A 21,691-nucleotide genomic window follows, 5' to 3' on the forward strand; every position below is an offset into this window, starting at 1 on the left:
TAAAAATAAATGAAGTCTGTTTGAAACTCATGAGTTGCACACCTCATGTTGCCAGAAGCTAGTTTAAAAAGCAGTCTAGCTGGGGTTTCCACACAAACTCAGCAAGTCATGAATCAACTTGCAGGCTTGTCTCACAGAGGCCATAGGAGCTGGGTGTGTCCCAGAGATGCTGTGTCCTGATTCTGTGGAAAGGGTGGGGAAGAGAGGTCACAGAGGATGTTTCTGGAGAAAGTTGTGCATGGCTTTCCTTCTTAGCTAGGAGGGAAACGGGGGTGTGTCAGGAGAGTGAATGGGAGAAGTGAGGGCAGATGAGTGGATGTGTGAGTAGTGTTAGCACTCCAGATTAAACAAACTGCTCGTAGTTTAATCTGATGCTCAAATAAAACACTTTGCCTGTATTTCTAGGTATGGAAGAAGAGAAAGAAAAGCCTAAATTGGAATGAGATCCAAGCCTAAACGCAAGAGCTAGATTGAGCCGCCATTGAAGACTCATTCCCCTCCGGCATTGGCAGTGGGGGAGAAAAGGCTTCAAAGGAACTGGTGGCATCAGCACCCCCCGCCCCCAATGAGGACACCTTTTATATATAAATATGTATAAACACAGAATACAGTTGTTTCCAAAAGAACTCACCCTCACTGTGTTTTAAAGAATTCTTCCCAAAGTCATTATTGATAATAACATTTTTTCCTTTTCTAGTTTTAAAACCAAAATTGGAACTTGGATTTTTATTTTGGCAATTGTAACTCCATCTAATCAAAAAAGAATAAAAGTTTATTGCACTTCTTTTTGAGAACTATGTTAAAGTCAAAGGGGCAGATGTAGAGTAAGGCTTTTGTGTATTTAGTCCTAAAGGTGGCTGTAATCATGAACCTAAGCCACCATAGGGACCTGAGAGGAAAGGGGACAGATGTTTCTCATTGCAATAATGTTACAGTTGCCTCAAATGAGCACTATTTGTAATAATGATGTCAATTTCATGAAAAGCCTGAGTGTATTGCATCTCTTGATTTAATCATGTGAAACTTTTCTTAGATGCAAATTCTGACTTTAATAAAGACGAAGCCACTCTGAACCTGATGTCTGCATGGTGCATCTCAAAATCCTAACAGCATTGGTGTCTCCTTTTTGTTTTTATTACCTGTTGAAAATGGGTTTACTGAACGTGGTTCTTTTCTATAATTTTCGGATTTTAAAAAATGTGAATCTTTTTGATAACTCCAAAACAATTTTTTTTTCTTTTTTTTTTTTCAGACAGAGTCTCGCTCTGTTGCCCAGGCTGGAGTGCAGTGGCGCAATCTTGGCTCACTGCAAGCTCTGCTTCCCGAGTTCATGTCATTCTCCTGCCTCAGCCTCCTGAGTAGCTGGGACTACAGGCACCCCCCACCACGCCCGCCTAATTTTTTGTATTTTTAGTAGAGACGGGGTTTCACCGTGTTAGCCAGGATGGTCTCGATCTCCTGACCTCGTGACCCACCCGCCTCGGCCTCCCAAAGTGCTGGGATTACAGGCATGAGCCACCACGCCCGGCCACAACATTGTTTTAAAAAAACTATTTTACAAAGTCTTTGACCATAATTATTTTTAAGATGAAAAATATAATGTTATATAAATTATAAAATGTTACTTAACACAAATATAAGTATTGATTGACCAATGTTGAGAGAGATCAACAAATGATATAAAACCATTCACTCCAAAATTAGAATTAAATTTTAAAATTAAAAAATGAAAAACATTAAACTTTAATTTGAAAAAAATTTAAACTCAAAAAATTTAATTAAAAATTACAGTTACATTTAAATGTAATCAAATGCTAAAAATCTCTCTTCCTTCCTTCTCTCTGTCCCTCTTTCTCCCACACACATTCACTCTATATGCCCCATTTCTAAAAGCATAATTGATAGAAATATAGAATGCATCTAGCAGCGTTACCATATTAGTTTCCTAACTCATGGAGTTGGAACTGTTAAGTAGGAAAAGTCAAGCAGAAATCCACCAAAACAGAAAAGCACAGCAATACCACACCCTTGGAATGACTGCTGCCATTAGTGCAGGATCAAAGACTTGAAGGATCCAGAGTTGGTTTCCATCACAACTACACATATCTTACCTGTCTGACCTCTATTATGGGTTACACTGTGGTAGTGTGTCCCCCTAAAATTTATATATTGAGCCCCTAACCCCCTAGTGCCTTAGAATAGGACTGTTTTGGGAGACAGGGCCTTTAAAGAGGGGATTAAGTTAAAATGAGGCCATTAAAATGGGCCCTAATCCAATCTGAGTAGGGTCTTTGTAAAAAGGGGGAATTTGGACACAAAAAGGGACACCAGGAATGTCCATACACAGAGGAAAGACCATGTGAGGGCATGGGAAGAAGGTGGCCAACTGCAAGCCAAGGAGAGAGGACTCAGAGGACCCAAACCTGCCGATGCCTTGATCTTGGACTTCTAGCCACCAGAACTTTGAGAAAATAAATTCATATGGTTTAAGCCACCAGTCAGTGGACTGACATTTTGCTATGTCAGTAACAGCAAATTAATATGATCTATGTACAAAAGATTGATGAATTTTGGAGAATGATAAATTATTGTAAGCTTACTTAGGCGGTGGCTCCACTGATATCAGTGTTTCCAGAAATCATTTTGCCTTCTGGAAACAGAAGGCAATACAAAACAATACAAAAACCACACACACACACACAAAAATACAATCCCTGGGATATCGGATGAAGGCGCTAAAATTTTCTTTCTTTTTTTTTTTTTTCTTTGAAATGGAATTTTGCTCTTGTTGCCCAGGCTGGAGTGCAGCGGCACCATCTCGGCTCACTGCAACCCCACCTCCCAGGTTCAAACGATTCTCCTGCCTCAGCCTCCCAAGTAGCTGAGATTACAGGCATGCACCACCATGCCCTGCTAATTTTGTATTTTTAGTAGATATGGGGTTTCTCCATGTTGATCAGGCTGGTCTGAAACTCCCCACTTCAGGTGATCTACCCACCTTGGCCTCTCAAGGTGCTAGGATTGGAAGCGTGAGCCACTGTGCCCAGCCTAAAATTTTCTTTCAGCGGGAAAACGGAGTGGCGAGGCTGGGCGCAGAGAGGCTGGGGGTGTGGTCCAGCGTGGGCTCCACTGGTGGGCAGCAGCAGCTGCGAGGAGCTCACTGAGGCCCTAGCCCAGCCGCAGCTGCTCAGACGCAGCTTTAACTAATTAATTCAAGAAAAAATGTGGATTCAGAAAAGAACCCAGTGAGGTTGAACCCCAAAGATCAGACACGGGACAAGTGGTGAAGGATACAAAAGAAGTGCTTTGATTCCTCTGGTGGAAGAAACATGTCTTTTATCTTTCTCCCTGTCCTATAAGGACTCTCCTAAAACCTTTATTTTTTTACTGTTGGGTTTACAGGCTGTGCATTTGGATCAGCTGCTATTTGGCAATATGAATTACTGAAATCCAGGGTCCAGAGTTATTTCGATGGCATAAAAGCTGATTGGTCGGATAGCATAAGACCACAAAAAGGAGACTTCCGAAAAGAGATTAACAAGGGGTGGAATAACCTAAGTAATGGCCAGCGGACTCAGGTATCATAGCTGCAAATGTCCTTGTTTTCTGTTTATAGAGAGTACCTTCTCTGCAGTGGACAGTGATCAGATATTTCACATCTAATCCAGCCTCAAAGGTCCGTTGTTCTCCAATGTTGCTGTCAACATTCAATCATTTCTCCTTATTTCACATGGCAGCAAATATGTATGTTTTGTGGAGCTTCTCTTCCAGTATAGTGAACATTTTGGGTCAAGAGCAGTTCATGGCAGTGTACCTATCTGCAGATGTTATTTCCAATTTTGTCAATTATATGTGTAAAGTTGGCCAAACGAAGATATGGACAATGACATGATGCATCTCGCGCCACCGTGATGATCCTCGCAGCCGTCCACACTAAGATCCCGGAAGGGAGGCTTGCCATTATTTTCTTCCAATATTCACATTCACGTGCCATGGATTAATGCCAGGAAGCCATTAATGCCATGGATACGGCAGGAATGATCCTGGGATGGAAATTTTTTGATTATGCAGCACATCTTGGGGGAGCTGTCTTTGGAATATGGTATGTTACTTACAGTCCTGAACTGATTTGGAAGAACAGGGAGCCTCTACTGAAAATCTGGCATGAAATGAGGACTAATGCCCCGCCCTCCCACCCCACAAAAAAGAGGTGGCTCTAAGTAAAACTGGGATTGCACAGTGCTGGTGCCTCTGGCTTGTGCTGCCTGAGAGCCCTAGGAGACATTGGCCCTAGAGTGATCACGGCTATGCTCCCACCTGGAAGACGCCAGCATCTGGCCTCCCAGTGTTTTCAACTGTGTCCCCCGGTCCATGTCTTTTCAGAAAGTGAATATGACATAGTTGTGAAATAAAGGTTTACATCTAGTTTGTAAAAAATAAAAAAGTAAAAATAAAAATAAATTTCTTTTACCTTGCAAGGATAGCATAACGCCCTCACTATATTTTCTCAAGGCTATTTCTCTCTCTCTGTGTGTGTGTGTGTGTGTGTGTGTGTGTGTGTGTGTGTGTGTGTATGTGTGTGTCTGCAAGTGTTATAAATATTTTTATTATTTTATTTTAACTTTTAAGTTCAGAAGTACACGTACAGGTTTGTTTTATAGGTAAACTTGTATCATGGGGGCTTGTTCTATGGATTATTTTGTCACCCAGGTATTAAGACCAGTACTCATTAGTTGTTTTAATAAATAAATAATAAATAAACAACAAATATAAAATGATCCTCTCCCTCTTCCCACTCTCCACCCTCTGAATGGTCCCAGTATATGTTGTTCTGCTCTATGTGTCCATGTGTTCTCATCATTTAGCTCCCATTTATAAGTGAGAATATGCAGTATTTGATTTTTCTGTTCCTTCATTAGTTTGCTAAGGATAATGGCCTCCAGCTTCATCCCTGTTCCTGCAAAAGACATGATCTCATTCTTTTTTTATGGCCACATAGTATTTCATGGTGTATATGCACCACATTTTCTTATCTAGTCTACTATTAATGGGCATTTAGGTTGAGTCCATGTCTTTGCTATTGTGAATAGGGCTGCAGTGAACATATACATGCATGTGTCTTTATAATAGAATTATTTCTATTCCTTTGGTGATAGACCCAGTAATGGAATTGCTGGGTAGAAGGGTATTTCTGTTTTTAGGCCTTTGAGGAATCACCGCACTGTCTTCTGAAATACTTGACTAATTTACGTTCCCACCAACAGTGTAGAAGCGTTCCTGTTTCTCCACAACCTCATCAGCACCTGTTATTTTTTGACTTTGTAATAATACCCATTCTGACTGGTGTGAAATTGTTATCTATCTCACTGTGGCTTTGATTTGCATTTCTCTAATGATCTGTGATACTGAGCTTTTTTTCATAAGATTGTTGACCAAATGCATGTCTTCTTTTGAAAAGAGTCTGTTCATGTCCTTTGGCCACTTTTTAATGGGGTTGTTTGCTGCTTATAAATTTATTTAAGTTCCTTATAGGTGCTGGATATTAGACCTTTGTCAGATGCATAGTTTGCAAATGTTTTCTCCAATTCTCTAGGTTGTCTGCTCAGTCTGTTGACAGTTTCCTTTGCTGTGCAGAAGTTCTTTAGTTTAATTTGATCCCATTTGTCAGTTTTTACTTTTGTTGCAGTTGCTTTTGGTGTATTCATCATGAAATGTTTGCCCAGTCCTATGCCCAGAATGGTATTGCATCCATTGTCTTCCAGGGTTTTTATAGTTTTGGGTTTTTCATTTAAGTCTTTAGTCCATCTTGAGTTAATTTTTCTATATAGTGTAAGGAAGAGGTCTGGTTTCAGTCTTCTGCATATGACTTGCCAGTAATCCCAGCACCATTTATTGAATAGAAAATCCTTTCCCCATTGCTTGTTTTTTTTGTCAGGTTTGTCGAAGATCAGATAGTTGCAGACATGTGGTCTTACTTCTGCATTCTGTATTCTGTTCCATTGGTCTATGTGTCTGTTTTTGTCAGTACCATGCTATTTTGGTTACTGCAGCCCTGTGGTATAGTTTGAAGTCAGGTAGCATGATGCTTCTAGCTTTATTCTTTTTGTTTAGGATTGCCTTCTGAAGGTTATTTCAATCATGGTTTTATATCATGATTTAGTCCACAGTGACCTTGTTTGTCTAACTGTCCCATGGGAAATCAAGTTTTTATTACATTGATTATATCACACTGCTTGAAGAATTCAGCAAGTACCCTAGATAACTTGAGAAGACACAAGCATGCTAGAGGGCAATAGATAAATGGCCCCCTTTCAAAAAAAACTGGGCCATCTACCTTTGTGAAGTTTCTAGGGCTCCAGTGATCTGAATGAGACATGTCAATATATACCCTCTAAAGTAAAATCAAATTGTTTCATTTTGCATGCATTACTACTATGAAAGAGGCACATTGCTTGGTATGTCTTATTAGATTTTGAAGGAAGCGTATGTCGCATCGAGTGTGCTGTTCTTATCCTTAGATCACAACCAGAAAAAAATTAGAGTTATAAAAATTATAACGAAAAATCTAAAATCATTACAATTTGCTGATGAATGATTTTTTTTTTTTTTCTTTTTTTTTGAGACAGAGTCTCACAGTGTCGCCCAGGCTGGAGTACAGTGGTGCAATCTTGGCTCACTGCAACCTCCCCCTCCCAGATCCAAGCGATTCTCCTGCCTCAGCCTGCCAAGTAGCTGGGATTACAGGCACCCATGACCACACTCAGCTAATTTTTTGTATTTTTAGTAGAGACGGGGTTTCAGTATGTTGAACAGGCTGGTCTCAAACTCCTGACCTTGTGATCCACATCTATTACTGCCAAAAAACCATCTCAAAACTTAGTTGCTTAGAATATTTATTTTGCAAATGAATTTGCAACTTGGGCAGGACTTGGTGGCCTGAGCTTGTCTATGTGCCGCTGGTTATCTGCTGGGGTGACTTGAAGGCTGGTGGCTAGAATCCTCTGAAGTTTCACTCACTTATATGCCCAGTGATTGCTGCTGGTGGTTGACTGAGGCCTCAGCTAAGGCTGTGATTGGAACAATGATATGTGGCCTCTTCACATTGCTTCTCCGCTTCACCCCATGTGACTGTGTGTCTTTTCCATGTGGTTGCTTGGCCTTATCACAATGTGGTGCCTGGATCTTAGCAGGCCCAATGAAAAGTTTTTATTTAATATGATTTAGAGTCAGAAGTCACATGGTATCACTTCTGCTGCAGTCATAGTCTGGCCTAATTTCAAGGAAAGGGAATATAGATCCCCATGTCTTGATGGGAAACTATCAATGTTACATTGTAGAAAGAATATATGTGATGACCAGATATTGGTGGCTAGATTTGGAAACTACAATCTGTTACACACATCCAAAACAATAAACTGAAAGCTGACTTTGAAATTAAGATAATAAGGTTATAGAGTACAAATACATGCAAATCCATAGTTTTATTATACATAAGATGTAATGGGATATAATGGAAGAAAAGGACCCTTTGTAATAGCAACAGCTTTATAAAAAAATTTTTGAAACTATTAAATGATGCAAAAGAAGGTTTGAAGAAATGGAAACACATACCATGTACTTAGAAAGCAAGAGTGTATCATAGATACCAAGTTCCAGGTTAATTTATTATTCAAAAATACAAACCTCTGTTTTTTATTTATATGCTTATTTTTGAAACTAGACAAGTTAATCTTTAAGATCATAGATAAAAATTAACAAGCAAGAATTGATAGGAAAGCTCTGAGTTAAAAAAGCAATGAGAAAGAACTAGAAGACTAGCCCAACCAAGTATTAAAACATATTATAAAGGCCTCATTTAATAAAGCAGTAGGAAATTGACTATGAATACACCAACTAATAGAACAAAATAGGAAGAACAATAATAGAAATGAATACATGTAGGAATTTGGAATATAATAAAAGTTGTACCTCAAATCAGCGAGGAAGGATAGGTTTTTCAATATCATTAGGACAACTGGAAAGTGATCTGGATAAAAAAAGTTGGATCTATATCTTGCATCTTTTACCCTGACATATTTTTACAAATGGTTTATCTTCCTAATATATATAGAGATCCTTAAAAAAGAAAGAAAACAATAACCTAATAGGAAAATAATGGCAAGAAAACACGAATAATTCAGAGTAAAACAAAGTATCTCTTAAACAAATGAAAAGAATGCAACTTCAATCATAATAAGAAAAAGTACATATTAAAGCCACACTGAATATCATTTATATCTATTGGATTGACAAAACTTCTAGCCTTTGACCACACGTTCTACTGAATAAGAGTATAGACACTTTCATAATTGCTTGTGGAAGTACAAACAGGCACAATCCTTATAGAAAGGAATTTGTCTATATCTTTTAAGATTACAAATGCACAAATCATTTAACCTAGCAGTTCTATTACTCAGAACTTATGCTAACTCATATTTCCACATATGTTAAGCTTATTAATTGCAGCAAAGTTTGTAATAGGAAAAAATGGAAACAATTGAAATGTTAATAATAGGAAACTGCTTTTAGAAATTATGATGCCTCCACTTAATGACTACCGTATAAAGGAGGAGCTGTAAAAAGAAGGAAGAAGGGAGAAAAGAAATGATGACATTCTGTGCACTGATATTGAAAATTTTCTAAAAATCAACTTTAAATTCTAAAAAGAAATATGTTGAATAGTGTGTATAGCGTGCCACTTTTCAAAAAGGGTGGGGGGAGATAAAAGTGGATTTTTGCTTGTATGCACATAAGAAAACTTTAGAAGGATACATAAAAGTGTAAAAAGTTGTCCATTTAAATGGTACAGGGGAAAACAGGACTGATAAAATGGAAATAGAATTGGTGGGAGATTGTTCATTATGCATGTTATTTTTTTATTTTTGAAAAAATTATATTACCTGTTCTAAAAAAGGTAGTTAATAATCTTAAAACTAACTCTTTGAGGAAGGAAAAGTATGTTAAAGAGGAAAATTTAAAAGGGATTGCAATTTATTCAGGAAATAATGGCACAATATCTCATAATTAAACTTAATGAATGTGGCCAAAGCTATACACAGAAAAAATATATAGCCTTAGATTTTATTTTTACACAAAACTAAATGAAGGAAACAAACTACATATTCAGCAGAAGAAGTAGAAAACAAAACCAAATCATAGAGATATATGAGGAAATAATAAAAATAAAAGCAGAAGTTAAATAAGCAGAAAAACAGCAAAATTGATAAATTGATTAATAAATACAGTATCTCACCTGTAAAAGTATCAATAAATATGCAAACTAATGACATGGGGTAACTGGAAAGAAAGAGAGAGAGAAACACGAATCCTTGACAATATAAACAAGGATGGAAAGAAAATTTTTAATTTTAAAACATTTTTTAGCTTTATGGACACTAATTATTAGAACTCAATAAAATGTACAATTTTCAGGGAAAATTGATTCAATAAAAATTAGAAAGCTTTAATAAGCTTACATTTAGGGAAGACATTTCAATTTTTCATTAACTATCTCCAAAAAAGGAATTGAGTCCAGATCATTTTATGAGCAAGTCCTTAAAAAATCTTTCAAACAACAATTCTTGTGTTATTTTAAATGTTCCAAAATTGCAGAATGATGAAACACTTCCCAAATTAGTTTTCAAAGTTAATATAATCCTTATAAAAGCCAACAAAGAAAAAAAAGTACTTGCTTTAACTAAAATATTGACAACATAAATTCAACACTAACTATGTTTTCATGACTAAGTAGTTCTATTCTAAAAATTCAAGGATGGCTTAATAGTAGAATTTTCATTAACACTACTATCTCAATGATGCACAAAAGAAAAAAATCATGATATTCTCTATAGTTGTTCTAGGACATTTGAGAAAATTTAACATTGATTTATGATAGTGAAAGAAAAATATAAAAACATTCCATATCATTATAAGGAATAGCCATCTAAAACACCGAAGACTTTCCCATTTAAAGTCAGAAATGAGACAAAAATATCCACAACACTGTTATTGTTCTTATTTTTCTGAGGAGTTGGGAATGTCAGATCTAGCTTCAAATGAGTTATATTTTTACCTTCAATGAAGCCACATTTTTCCCTTTTTAGTTGACATGTAATAATTGTGTATATTTATGGGATACAGTGTGACATTTTGATACATGTATACAATGTATAATGATCAAATCAGGGAAACTGGCATATTCATGACCTCAAACATTTATCATTTCTCTGTGTTGTGAACATTCAAAATCCCCTCTTCTGGCTTTTCAAAAATATGCAATAAATTATAGTTAACTATATTCATGCTGTAGAGCTTCAGAACACCAGAATTCATTTCCCATGTCTAGCTGTAATTTTGTATCTGTTAACTAACCTCTCCCCACCCTCCCGTCCCTCTACCCTTCCCAACCTCTGGTATCCATAATTCTAACTCTTTTCTTCCATGAGCTGAATTTTTTTGTAGCTCCTACATATGAGTGAGAACACGCAGTATTTCTCTTTCTGTGCCTATTTCACTTAATGTCCTATAGGCTCATTTAAGGTACACAGATGTCAGGATTTCAATTTTTGTGGCTGAATAGTATTCACTTGTGTGTGTGTGTGTGTGTGTGCGTGCGCATACACCATATTTTCTTTATCCACTCATCTGTTGATGGACCTTTAGGTTACTTTCATATCTTAGCTATTGTAAATAGTGCTGCAATAAATATAGGGGTGCAGGTATCCCTTCAATATACTGATTTTCTTTCCTTCAGCTAAGTACCCAATACTAGGATTGCTGTCTCATATGGTAGTTTATTCTTAGTTTTTTGAGATACCTCCATACTATTTTCCATAATGTCTGTACTAATTTACATTCTCACCAACCATGTATAACAGTTACCTTTACTCCACATCCTTGCCAGCACTTATGTTTTGTCTGTTTGATAGTAGTCATTTCTAACTAGGGTGAGATGATATTTCATTGTGGATTTGATTTGTATTTTCCTAATGATTAGTGATGTTGAGCATTTTTTCATGTTTGTTGCCCATTTGTATATCTTCTTTAGAGAAATGTCTATTCAGTTCCTTCGCCCACTTTTTAATCAGATTATTTGTTTCTGGTGCTGAGTTGTTTGAGTTTATGAGTTCACTGTATAATCTGGATATTAGCCCATAGTCAGGAAAACAGTTTGCAAACATCTCACATTCTACAAATTGTCTCTTCCTCTGTTGTTTTCTTTGTTGTGCAGAGCTTTTTAGTTTAATATAATCTCATTTGCCTATTTCTGCTTTTGTTGCATGTGTTTATGAAGCCTTAAGCATAAAATCTTTACCTAAATCAATGTCCTGAAGCATTTCACCTATGTCTTTAATTTTAGTTGATTTTTGTATAGGTAAGAGGTAAGAGCCTAGCATCATTCTTCTGTATATGAATGTCCAGTTTTCCTAGCACTGTTTATTTAAGAGGGTGTTCTTTCCTCAGTGTATGTTCTTGGTGCCTCTATTGAAAATCAATTGGCTGGTAAATATGTGTATTTCTGGGTTCTCTAGTCTGTTCCATTGGTCTGCGTGTCTGGTTTTGTACCAATACAATGCTCTTTTGGTCACAGCTTTGTAAGATATTTTGAACTCAGGTAGTGTGATGGCTCCAGCTTCGTTCTTTTCATTCACTATTGCTTTGGCTATTTAGGGTCTCTTGTGGTTCCATACGAATTTTAGGAGGTTTTTAAAAAATCTATTTCTATGAAGAATATCATTAGTATTTTGATAAAGATTGCATTGATTCTATACATTGCTTTGGGTAGTATGATCATTTTAACAATATTAATTTATCGAATTCATAAGTATAAAATTTCCATTTGTTTATATCCCTTTTAATTTCTTTCAATAGTGTTTTGTAGTTTTTGCTGTGGAGTTTTTTACTTCCTTGGTTAAATTTATTCCTATGTATTTTATTTTTTGTAGTCATTATAAATGGGATTGCTTTCTTGACATCTTTTTTAGTTAGTTTGTCATTGATAGAATAACAATGCTATCAACAATATCATAGAAATGCTATTGATTTTTCATGTTGATTTTGTATCACACAACTTTACAGAATTTGTTTATCAGCTCTAAGAGTTCTTTGGTAGAGTCTTTATGGTTTTCTATAAATAAGATTAGGTCATCTAAAAATGGGGACAATTTTATTTCCTCTTTTCCAATTTGGCTGCATTTTCTTTCTTTCTCTCACCTAATTTCTCTGGCTAGGATTTGCAGTCGCATATTGAATAAGAGTGGTTAAAATGGCCATCCTTGTCTTGTTCCAGTTCTTAGAGGAAAGGCTTTCAGCTTTTTCTCATTCAGTATGATGTTGGCTGTGGGATAGTAATATATGGCCTGTATATGTTGAGGTATGTTCCTTCTAGGCCTCTTTGTTGAGATTAATTTTTTAAACTTTAAGTTCTGGGACAGATGAGCTGAACGTACAGGTTTGTTACATAGGTATACACGTGCCATAGTGGTTTGCTGCACCTATCAAACTGTCACCTAGGTTTTAAACCCCATATGCATTAGTACTTTGTCCTAATGCTTTCCCTCGCCTTTCCCTCCACCTCCCTACAGGCCCCAGTGTGTGATGTTCCCCTCCCTGTGTCCATGTGTTCTCGTTGTTCAGCTCCCAATTATGAGTGAGAACATGCGGTGTTTGGTTTTCTGTTCCTGTGTTAGTTTGCTGAGGATGATGGTTTCCAGCTTTATCCATGTCCCTGAAGAGGACATGAACTCTTTTTTTTTAATGGCTGCATAGTATTCCATGGTGTATATGTGCCACATTTTCTTTATCCAGTCTATCATTGACAGGCATTTGGGTTGGTTCCAAGTCTTTGCTATTGTAAATAGTGCTGCAGTAAACATATGTGTGCATGTGTCTTTATAGTAGAATGATTTATAATCCTTTGGATTGGCTTTGGTAAGGTAAGACTTTTTCTTGTGGATGTAACTATAGTGTTGCTTTGGTAGGATGTTTTGGCTTTGATTCTGTGTGGTCAATGATTTATAACCCTTTGGGTATATACCCAGTGATGAGATGGTTGGGTCAAATGGTATTTCTGGTTCTAGATGCTTGAGGAATCACCACACAGACTTCCACAATGGTTGAACTAATTTACACTCCCATGAACAGTGTAAAAGTGTTCCTATTTCTCCACATCCTCACCAGCATCTTTTGTTTCCAGACTTTAATGATCGCTATTCTAACTGGTGTGAGATGGTATCTCGTTGTGATTTGCATTTCTCTAATGACCAGTGATGATGAGCTTTTTTTTCATATGTTTGTTGACCACATAAATGTCTTCTTTTGAGAAATGTCTGTTCATATCCTTTGCCCACTTTTATTTCTCAGCCCACAATGGGCTGAGAAATACTTGATATAATTTCACTTCTTTTCAATTTGTTGAGAGTTGTTTTGTGGCCTAACGTGTGGTCTATCCTGAATAATGTTCCATGTGCTGATGAGAAGAATATATATTCTGCAGCTGTTGGATAAAATTTTCTGTAAATGTCTGTTAGGTTCATTTGGTCTAAAGTGTAGATTAAATCTGTTTCTTTGTTGATTTTCTGACAAGATTAATCTGTCTAGTGTTAAGAGTGGGGTGTTGAAGTCCCCAACCATTATGGTATTGTGTCTCTCTCTTTCTCTCTTTAGCTCTAATAATATGCATTATCTATATCTGGGTTCTCTGATATTGAGTTCACATATATTTATAATTGTCATATCCTCTTGCTGAATTGATCACTTGATTATTATAGAATGGCCTTCTTCATCTCTTTTTATGTTTTTTGACCCAAAGTATGTGTTTTTCTGGTATAAGTATAGCTCTGACTGCATGCTTTTGGTTTCTAATTGCAAGGAAAAGTTTTACCACTTCTTCACTGTCAGTCTATGTGTTTTCAGGTGATATTAATTTCTGGCAGGTAGCATATAGTTGGGTCTTTTTAAAAAATCCATTGATCTGTCCTATGTATTTTAATTTGGCAATTTAAACCATTTACATTCAAGGTTGTTACTGTTATGTGAGAACAAACTCCAGTCATTTTGTTAATTGTTTTCTAGTTGTTTTATATAGACTTTGATTCTTTTTTCCCCTCTTTTAATGTTTACTTTTACAATTTGGTGGGGACTTGCAGAGTTAATATATGATTCTTTTATCTTTCTCTTTGTTTATCTTCTCTACCAGTGAGTTTTATATCCTCATATTTTTTCACAAATGTAGATATTGTCCTTTTGCTTTCAGATGTAGGAATCCCTTACCATTTCTTGTAGAACTAGTTTAGTGATCATGAATTTCCTCCATTTTTGTTTGTCTGGGAAATACTTTATTTTTCTTTTATTTCTGAAGGATAGCTTTGTTGGGTATAGTATTTTGCCTGGCAATTTTTTTCTTTAAGTACTTTTATTATGTCATCCCATTCTTTCCTGGCATATAAAGTTTCTGCTGAGAAATTCACCATTAGCCTGATGGGGACACTTTTCTCTTGGTGTTTTTAGAATTTTCTTTTTGTCTTTGACTTTTGGCCTCTGGACTATAATATATATGAGAAAACCTTTTTGGATTTAATCTACTTGGGAACTTTGAGCTTCCTGTATCTAAATGTCTGTATCTCTTGCAAGACTTGGGAAGTTTTCAGTTATTATTTTATTTCATAGGTTTTCTTTGCCTTGGCCCATTTATTCTCCTTCTTAACTCCCAAACATTAAATATTTGTTCACATTATGGTGTCCCGTATGTCACACAGGTTTTCTTCATTCTTTTTAATTTTTTATTCTTTTTCTTTCCTCTTTTTGTCTGAATGAGTTATTTCAAAAGACCCGTCTTCAAGTTCAGAAATTCTTTCTTCTGCTAGATCTAGTTTATTGTTGAAGATTTGATTGTACTTTTTTCATTCATGGAATCTTTCAGTTCCAGGATTTCTGTTTGGTTCTTATTTATGATATTTATCTCTTTGTTCAATTTCCCATTCCAATCATAAATTGTTTTCCTAATTTCTTTCCATCATTTGTCTGTGTTCTTTTGTATCTAGCTGAGTTTTCTTAAGATCATTATTTTAAATTTTTTCAGGCATTTCATAATTTCTTTTTCTTAGGGATCTGTTACTGATGAATTATTTTGTCCCTTTGGAAGTATCATGTTTCCTTTCTTTTTCATGTTTCTTGTGTCCTTACATTCATATCTGCACTTCTGATGTAAAAGTCACTTTACAGTCTCTTCTTCCAATTTTATGGATTGGCTTTGGTAGGGTACGACTTTTTCTTGTGGGTGTAGCTATAGTATTGCTTTGGTAGGATGTTTTGGCTTTGATTCTTGGCGGCCATAGTAGTGTAGTAGCCATATGCTTTATTTAGCTTTGCCCCCCAATGTAGAGTTCCTTCTGGCTTTGAGCTGATCCTGGCTGTGCCAGCTGCTTCTTTGCTTTTCTCTCCTTCTGTGCCTCAGAAGTTCACTGCCACTTCCCTGCTGAATTTCAGTGTTCTCTAAAAATGTTTATGTTTTTTAAAAAAGTCTTATGTAACCATAGAATTGAAATTATTAATGGAATAGAAAATTAAATGTAAGAAAAAGCAAGGAGGAAGCAAAACCAATATTTAGGAGGCAATCATGTCTCCAGATGACTCACAGAAGAGGAAAGCTCAAGGAGTAGATTATTTTTAAGAAGTTTCTGGTACAATTCCTCTGAGGCCCTGTGACTACCCCTCCCCCAGCAAATAACTTTTTTATTTGACCACTACATTGACATCTACAGAAGTTGACACCTATAAGCTTTAGATATAAAACTGATTCAACTTACAGTGCAACAATTTAAATGTATGCATCACTGCTCTATTGAAAATATAATATGTCATTAGACGTGAGGCTTTGCTTTGTTTTGTCTAGTTTTTTTTTTTTTTTTTTTTTTTGTTTTTCCTCATGGTGGGTTAGTTTGCTTTGGGAACCCCAGACCCTGAACCCCGGCCATGCTTCTGGCAGCATGCCCAGCACTGTCTCTGCAGGTGCTAGGAAGGCACTAAGACACACCCACCCAGTCTAGGTGAGCTAATGCACCAGCTGACCCATCACAGCAACTTGGCTTGCCCAGCAGCATAGCCCATCAGGATGACTCTACCTACTGCTCTAAAATCACTGTGTGGTGAGACAGAAAAACCTCTTTGCCTTGGAATCTCCTGTTTACCCCAACTAGTTCTCAGGAGAATCTTTGTGCTTTACTCTCTCTCTCTCTTTCTCTCTCTCTGTGTGCCTGTATGTAAAGACTAATCTGCAGTCTGCAATCATAGGGGGAAATGTGCTTCTAGCCTCACCTCTGGAAAAAGAAAATTAATAATTAATGAATTAAAGATCTTAAGATGGAGAAGTTATCCTGAAATATCCAGTGGTTCCAGTGTAGTTACAAAGGTCCTTATAAGAGGGAGGTGGGAGGGTCAGAGTGAGAGAAAGAAATGTGATGATGGTAGCAGAAATCAGAGTGAGGAAAGGAAGGGGCCACAAGCCAAAGAATACAAGTAGCTTCTAGGAACTTGCAGAGGAAGCAAAATGGATTCTCCCTTAGAGCCCCAAAAGGAGTACCACCCTATTGACACTTTGATTTGAGGACTTCTGACCTCCAGAAATGTTAAGTAATAAATGTGTATTTTAAGACACTAAGTTTGTGATAATGTTTTAATAGCAGTAATGGAACTAATGTATAAGAATTTTTACTTATTTATGTAGGCAATTCTTGTACTATGCTGAATAGTACATATAGTAATAACTGTATGGTAATATCTAAAACTGATGATTGTGATTTTCTAATAATTGGGTGGCCAACACTGTTGTCCCTCATTAAGCCAAAGCAATTACCCAGTGCTGACAAGCCAGTCAAAATCATTCAAATTCATGTATGTGATTGATTGAAATGGAAGCACCGAGGATCATTGAAGAAGTACCATGGAAACAGCATTTGCCATTCAAAGATATTTAGATGCTTTCATGACTACTCATCATGAAGAAGTAATGAAAATTTTCGGGACAAATGATCATAATTTTGAGTACAGATCAAAGAATTTTAAAGTAATGACAAATGCCTATGCTTACTACAGGGAGATTTGCCAGGAATAGAGAGAGTTATCTTATGTCCAAGCTTCTGAAAAATATATATTTTTAAAAGCTCAGTCAAAACAGTCCATGCATTAAAATCCTCTCAAACGAATTTCGCAAGCATGTAAAACCAAACACAACAGAAAAGCTGTCTGAATGCTATGTTTGGTTTCACATATTGCATAACCATATTAATGTTTAATGAAACTGTCTCAACATAGATGTATGTAAGAATGAAGCTACTCATTTTCAAACAGCACAAAATATTCTGGGCCCACAGCCCTGCATTCTGACTAGGCCAGACATCTTATTTCTTTATCCCACTCAGGTTTAATATTTAATCTTGGGTTTTTTGAAATCAAACTTCCAAAACTCCCTCTCCCTTCTCTTTCTCCTTGGTCCCTGGAGAAGGAGAATGACTTACACTTTCATAGCAAATGACATCAGAGGTGGTGAGTTCCTTCTCTGCCTCTCAGTCCAATACAAAGGGACCAACATTAAGTGCTAGCAATATCTTTCAAGTGGGGATGATGAAATTGTTAGTCTTTAGGGAACTCCATGGGGGCCCACCCTTGCACCGTCCTTCTGTCCTCTTCTCCCTTAACACCATGGCAACAAGCAATCCACCCAAAAGTCTCTGCTTCTGATAAACCAGACTACCTTCCACGGCATTTACTCATCCCTTCTTGCCAAGCCAAGGGAGTATCACAGGCTGCCCTAGGGCACGCTCACAGTTTCAGCAACAATAGCATCAACTGTTGTGCTAGCTCAGTGGCATCCCCCAGACTCCCACTCTCACAGTTCTTCCTGGGGGTATAGGGAAATTGGAGAACACAGATTTCATCACAAGAGGGTTGAACATATTGAAATTTCCTTACTCCCTGCCTCCAAGTCTCTCCACCAAGGGAAGAGGAGGGAAAAGGCACTGTTCATGCTTTACGGACTCTCCTTCCTTCAGTGCTCCCATATCCTTGCCCTCTCTGTGTCCTTTATTTTATAAAAACCAAAAGAGTGGGGCTTAAGAAACTGGTTCTGCTAAATGCCTTCTGCTAGTAAATCCCACATTGGAGGACTGGCATTAAGAACCCATTTATCTGCCCTTGAAAGGTGAGATATTTGGCAAGTTTTATCCTCAACTGTGGACTCTAGCTGGCTGTTCCAGGAAAGCACAAATGTCCCTCATGACCAATTTATCACTTCTTAAAAATATTAATTTCATAGTACAGTAGTCATTAATTTTTGAATTTTTATATTGCAAAATGGTTTTCCAAAGACAGATCCCCAATGTACAACATTTTGCCTCTAAGAACTAAGTTTTCCATTTAAACTAATTCAACTTGAGACCATAATCTTGGCATTAATTAAGTTATAACTTGGGAGATCACTATATTGATTTCAAATCTCCAACTAAAGCTCTGGGATAAAAAGTTTTCTGAGAACTAGAAGTAGTATAGATAAGGGGAGGATGTCTACGACTAAACAGTTTTTCATTTATAAGAGATCCTAGCAATCTGCAGCATTTTTTTCTCACTCAAAGAATATTGAGGCAAAGTTCAAAGTATATTGTATCTGGGGAATTTCTGCTTCCATGTAATTCCTGCCAAATACTTGGGTCTGGATCACCACACACACACACACACACACACACATGCGTGCACACATACACGACTATAAATAACTAGAAAAGTGGTAAAATATAATAAAAAACGATTTTCAGACATTAATCAGCAGAACTGTTTAGGCCTGTGATCTCTGAAGAAAGGGAAATAAACGATGTGAGCCCTCTGTGAGCACTGGCTTTTTGCCTAGAGGCAATTCCCAGATTACAGCACTAAGAGGAGAATCCCAAACAAAGCCTGGTGGTCTCACTGGGTTAAGGAGACCAGAGTTCAGGGAGACTGAAGTGACTAGAATTTGTGGAGAAGAGAAAGAGCTCCAGAAATCTGCATGGCCTCCTTTCTAGTCTTTGACTGACTCAGTCTGCACATGAATTAGGTAAAACTCTACAATTTCAGGGAAAGAACAGTTGCTGAGTCACCATAAGCTGAATAAATAGAAGAGTTCCCATAAGACCGGAAACCATTCAAGTTGCCACTAGCCAGAGTGAAGAGGCCTCATTGAACATACAAGGCATTCAGTAAAGACCCTGGAAGAGTCAGATGTTTGTTACAAATCTTGAGTAAAAGTTACTCTAGACCCACTCTTAAAAAGCTTTGAAAGAAGCCTCAAAATTATTAAACTAATCTTTAGCAATTTAACCTCCTGCCAGAATAAATCACAATTCTCTTTAAGGAAGACCAAAAAAATAAATAAATAAATAAATAAAATTCCAACACTCAAGACATAAAATTTATGCCTGGCATCCAATCAAATTTCTAGACATGCCAAGATGCAGGAGAACTTGACCCAAAAACAGGGAGAAAATTAATCAATAGAAATAGACACAGAATTGATAAAGGAGATGAAATTAGCAGACAAAGACATTAAAACAGCTATTATAAATATACTTCATATGACAAGAAGGCAGAGGGAGAAATTAACATGACTTGGAGACAAATAGAAGATATAAAAAATGCAAATAGAACTTTTACATATGAAAACTACACTGAACTGGATTAACAGATTAGAAACTGCAGGGGGGAAAGAATCAGTGAACATGAAGACATTGCAATAGGAACTATTCAAACTGATGCACAGAGAATAAAAAGGGGAAAAAAATTGAACATAGCCTCAGTGATCTGCAGAACAATATGTACATAACTGGGCACCCACAAAAGAGAGAAAAAGGGGAGAAGAAGGAAAAAAATATGAAGAAATAATGGCAGAAAATTTTTCACATTGGTTGAAAACTATAAACCCACAAATCTAAAAAGCTCAACAAACCCCATGCAGAATAAAAAACCAAGAAAACTTCAAGAGAAATAATAATCATATTGCTGAAAACAAGGAATAAAGAAAAAAATCTTTAAAGCATCCATAGAAAAAAAGGTACACTTAGAGAGGAACAAAGATAAAAATTATTATAGATTTCTTATCAGAAATTATGCAAGCCCAAAGAAATGGAACAATATCTTTAAAGTGCTGAAAAAAAAACCTGTCAACCTAGAATTACATACCCAGAGAAATATTTTTCAAAAATTAAGACAAAAGATTTTTACAGACAAACAGAAGTTGACTCTCTTGTCAATGAACTTGTGCTATAGGCAGGAGGTAAATGCAACCAGATGGAAACTTGGATCTCTACACAGAAGAACATAAAAAATGGCAAATTTGTGGTTACATATAAGTCATTTTTTTCATCTTATAAACTCTTTAAAAGTTAGTGAGTGTTTAAAACAAAAAATAAAACAATGTGTTGTGGGGTTTAAAATATATTTAGAAGTAAAATATCTGAAAACTTATATATAGCACAAAGTATGGGAGGGAGAAAATGAACGTGTATAGCTGTTTCTTCATTACTTCTTAATTGGTATGATACTATTTGAAAGGTAACTATTATAAATTAAGGATACAATTTGTAAACTCCAAGGCAACTACTAAAAAAGGTAGGTATAGCTAATAAACTAATAGTGGAGATAAGATGGAATACTAAAACTATTCTATTATTGAGGTGTTCTGTATCTTGATTATGTTGATGATTCCATGTGAGTTTACAACTGTCAAAACTCAACAAAGTATATACTTTAAGAAGACACAGTTTATTGTAAATAAATAATTTCTCAATAAAGTTAATAAAAAAATCTAATGGAAAGCAAAAAAAAAAAAAGGAAACGTAAAACAGATGGGACAAAGAAAATAAATCAGAAGATTTTATATTTTAACCTGCTTGATAATTACATTAAATGTAAATAATCTGAACTATTCAATAAAAGACAGAAACTCTATGAAAGAGTGCGAAGGCAAGACAAAACCATATTCTATCTATAAGAAATTTATTTTAAAAATAAAGACACAGGTTAAAAGTAAAAGAATTAAAAATATAGACAATATACCACTAGGCACAGGAAAGGTGGAATAGCTATACTAATTATAGGCAAAGTAAACTTTACAACAAAGAATATTACCAGGAATAAAGATGAACATGTTATAATGACAAAAGACTTAATTCTTCCTGAAGACATAACAATTTTAAATGTGCGTGCACATTTAAATGAATGAATTTCAAGATATATGAACTTTTCAAAAGTAGTTTTGAAAGAGAAATAGGCAAATCCATAATTATAATTGGATATTTCAAACTTCTCTCTCAGTAATTGATAGAGTAATTAGAAGAAATCAATAAAGATATAGAAAGCTTAAATAACACCATCCACCAGCTTGACCTAATTGTCATTTATAGAACACCTCACCTAACAACTACAGAATACACATGCTTTTCAAATGCACATGAGATATACATCAGGATAGACCCTACACTGAGCCATAAAACAAGCCTCAAAATATTTAAAAAGACACTGAGCCATAAAACAAGTCTTGAAATTTTAAAAAATATTTTTTCTGACTCTCCTTTTTTTCTCCTCTTTTTGTGCATGTCCAATTACATATGTAATGTTCCACAGATAT

General features: G+C 36.1%; 1 protein-coding gene and 1 pseudogene across 3 annotated transcripts in view; both read left to right on the plus strand.

Annotated features, from left to right (window-relative positions):
- LOC105465752 (androgen induced 1) overlaps window positions 1-1,073 on the plus strand; it is a 275,445-nt gene extending 274,372 nt beyond the window's left edge. For all 3 annotated transcript variants that reach the window (XM_071096533.1, XM_071096532.1, XM_011714327.2), the window contains one exon: window positions 406-1,073. In XM_071096533.1, the coding sequence (XP_070952634.1) occupies window positions 406-433 (28 nt within the window). In that variant the 3' untranslated portion in view covers window positions 434-1,073. The remainder of the gene's footprint in view (window positions 1-405) is intronic.
- Window positions 1,074-3,036: 1,963 nt separating this feature from the next.
- On the plus strand, window positions 3,037-4,516 carry LOC112423803 (presenilin-associated rhomboid-like protein, mitochondrial pseudogene; annotated as a pseudogene).
- The last annotated feature ends 17,175 nt before the right edge of the window (window positions 4,517-21,691 follow it).

The sequence above is a fragment of the Macaca nemestrina genome, chromosome 5 (assembly GCF_043159975.1).
Source record: "Macaca nemestrina isolate mMacNem1 chromosome 5, mMacNem.hap1, whole genome shotgun sequence".
Classification (NCBI taxonomy): Eukaryota; Metazoa; Chordata; class Mammalia; order Primates; family Cercopithecidae; genus Macaca; species Macaca nemestrina.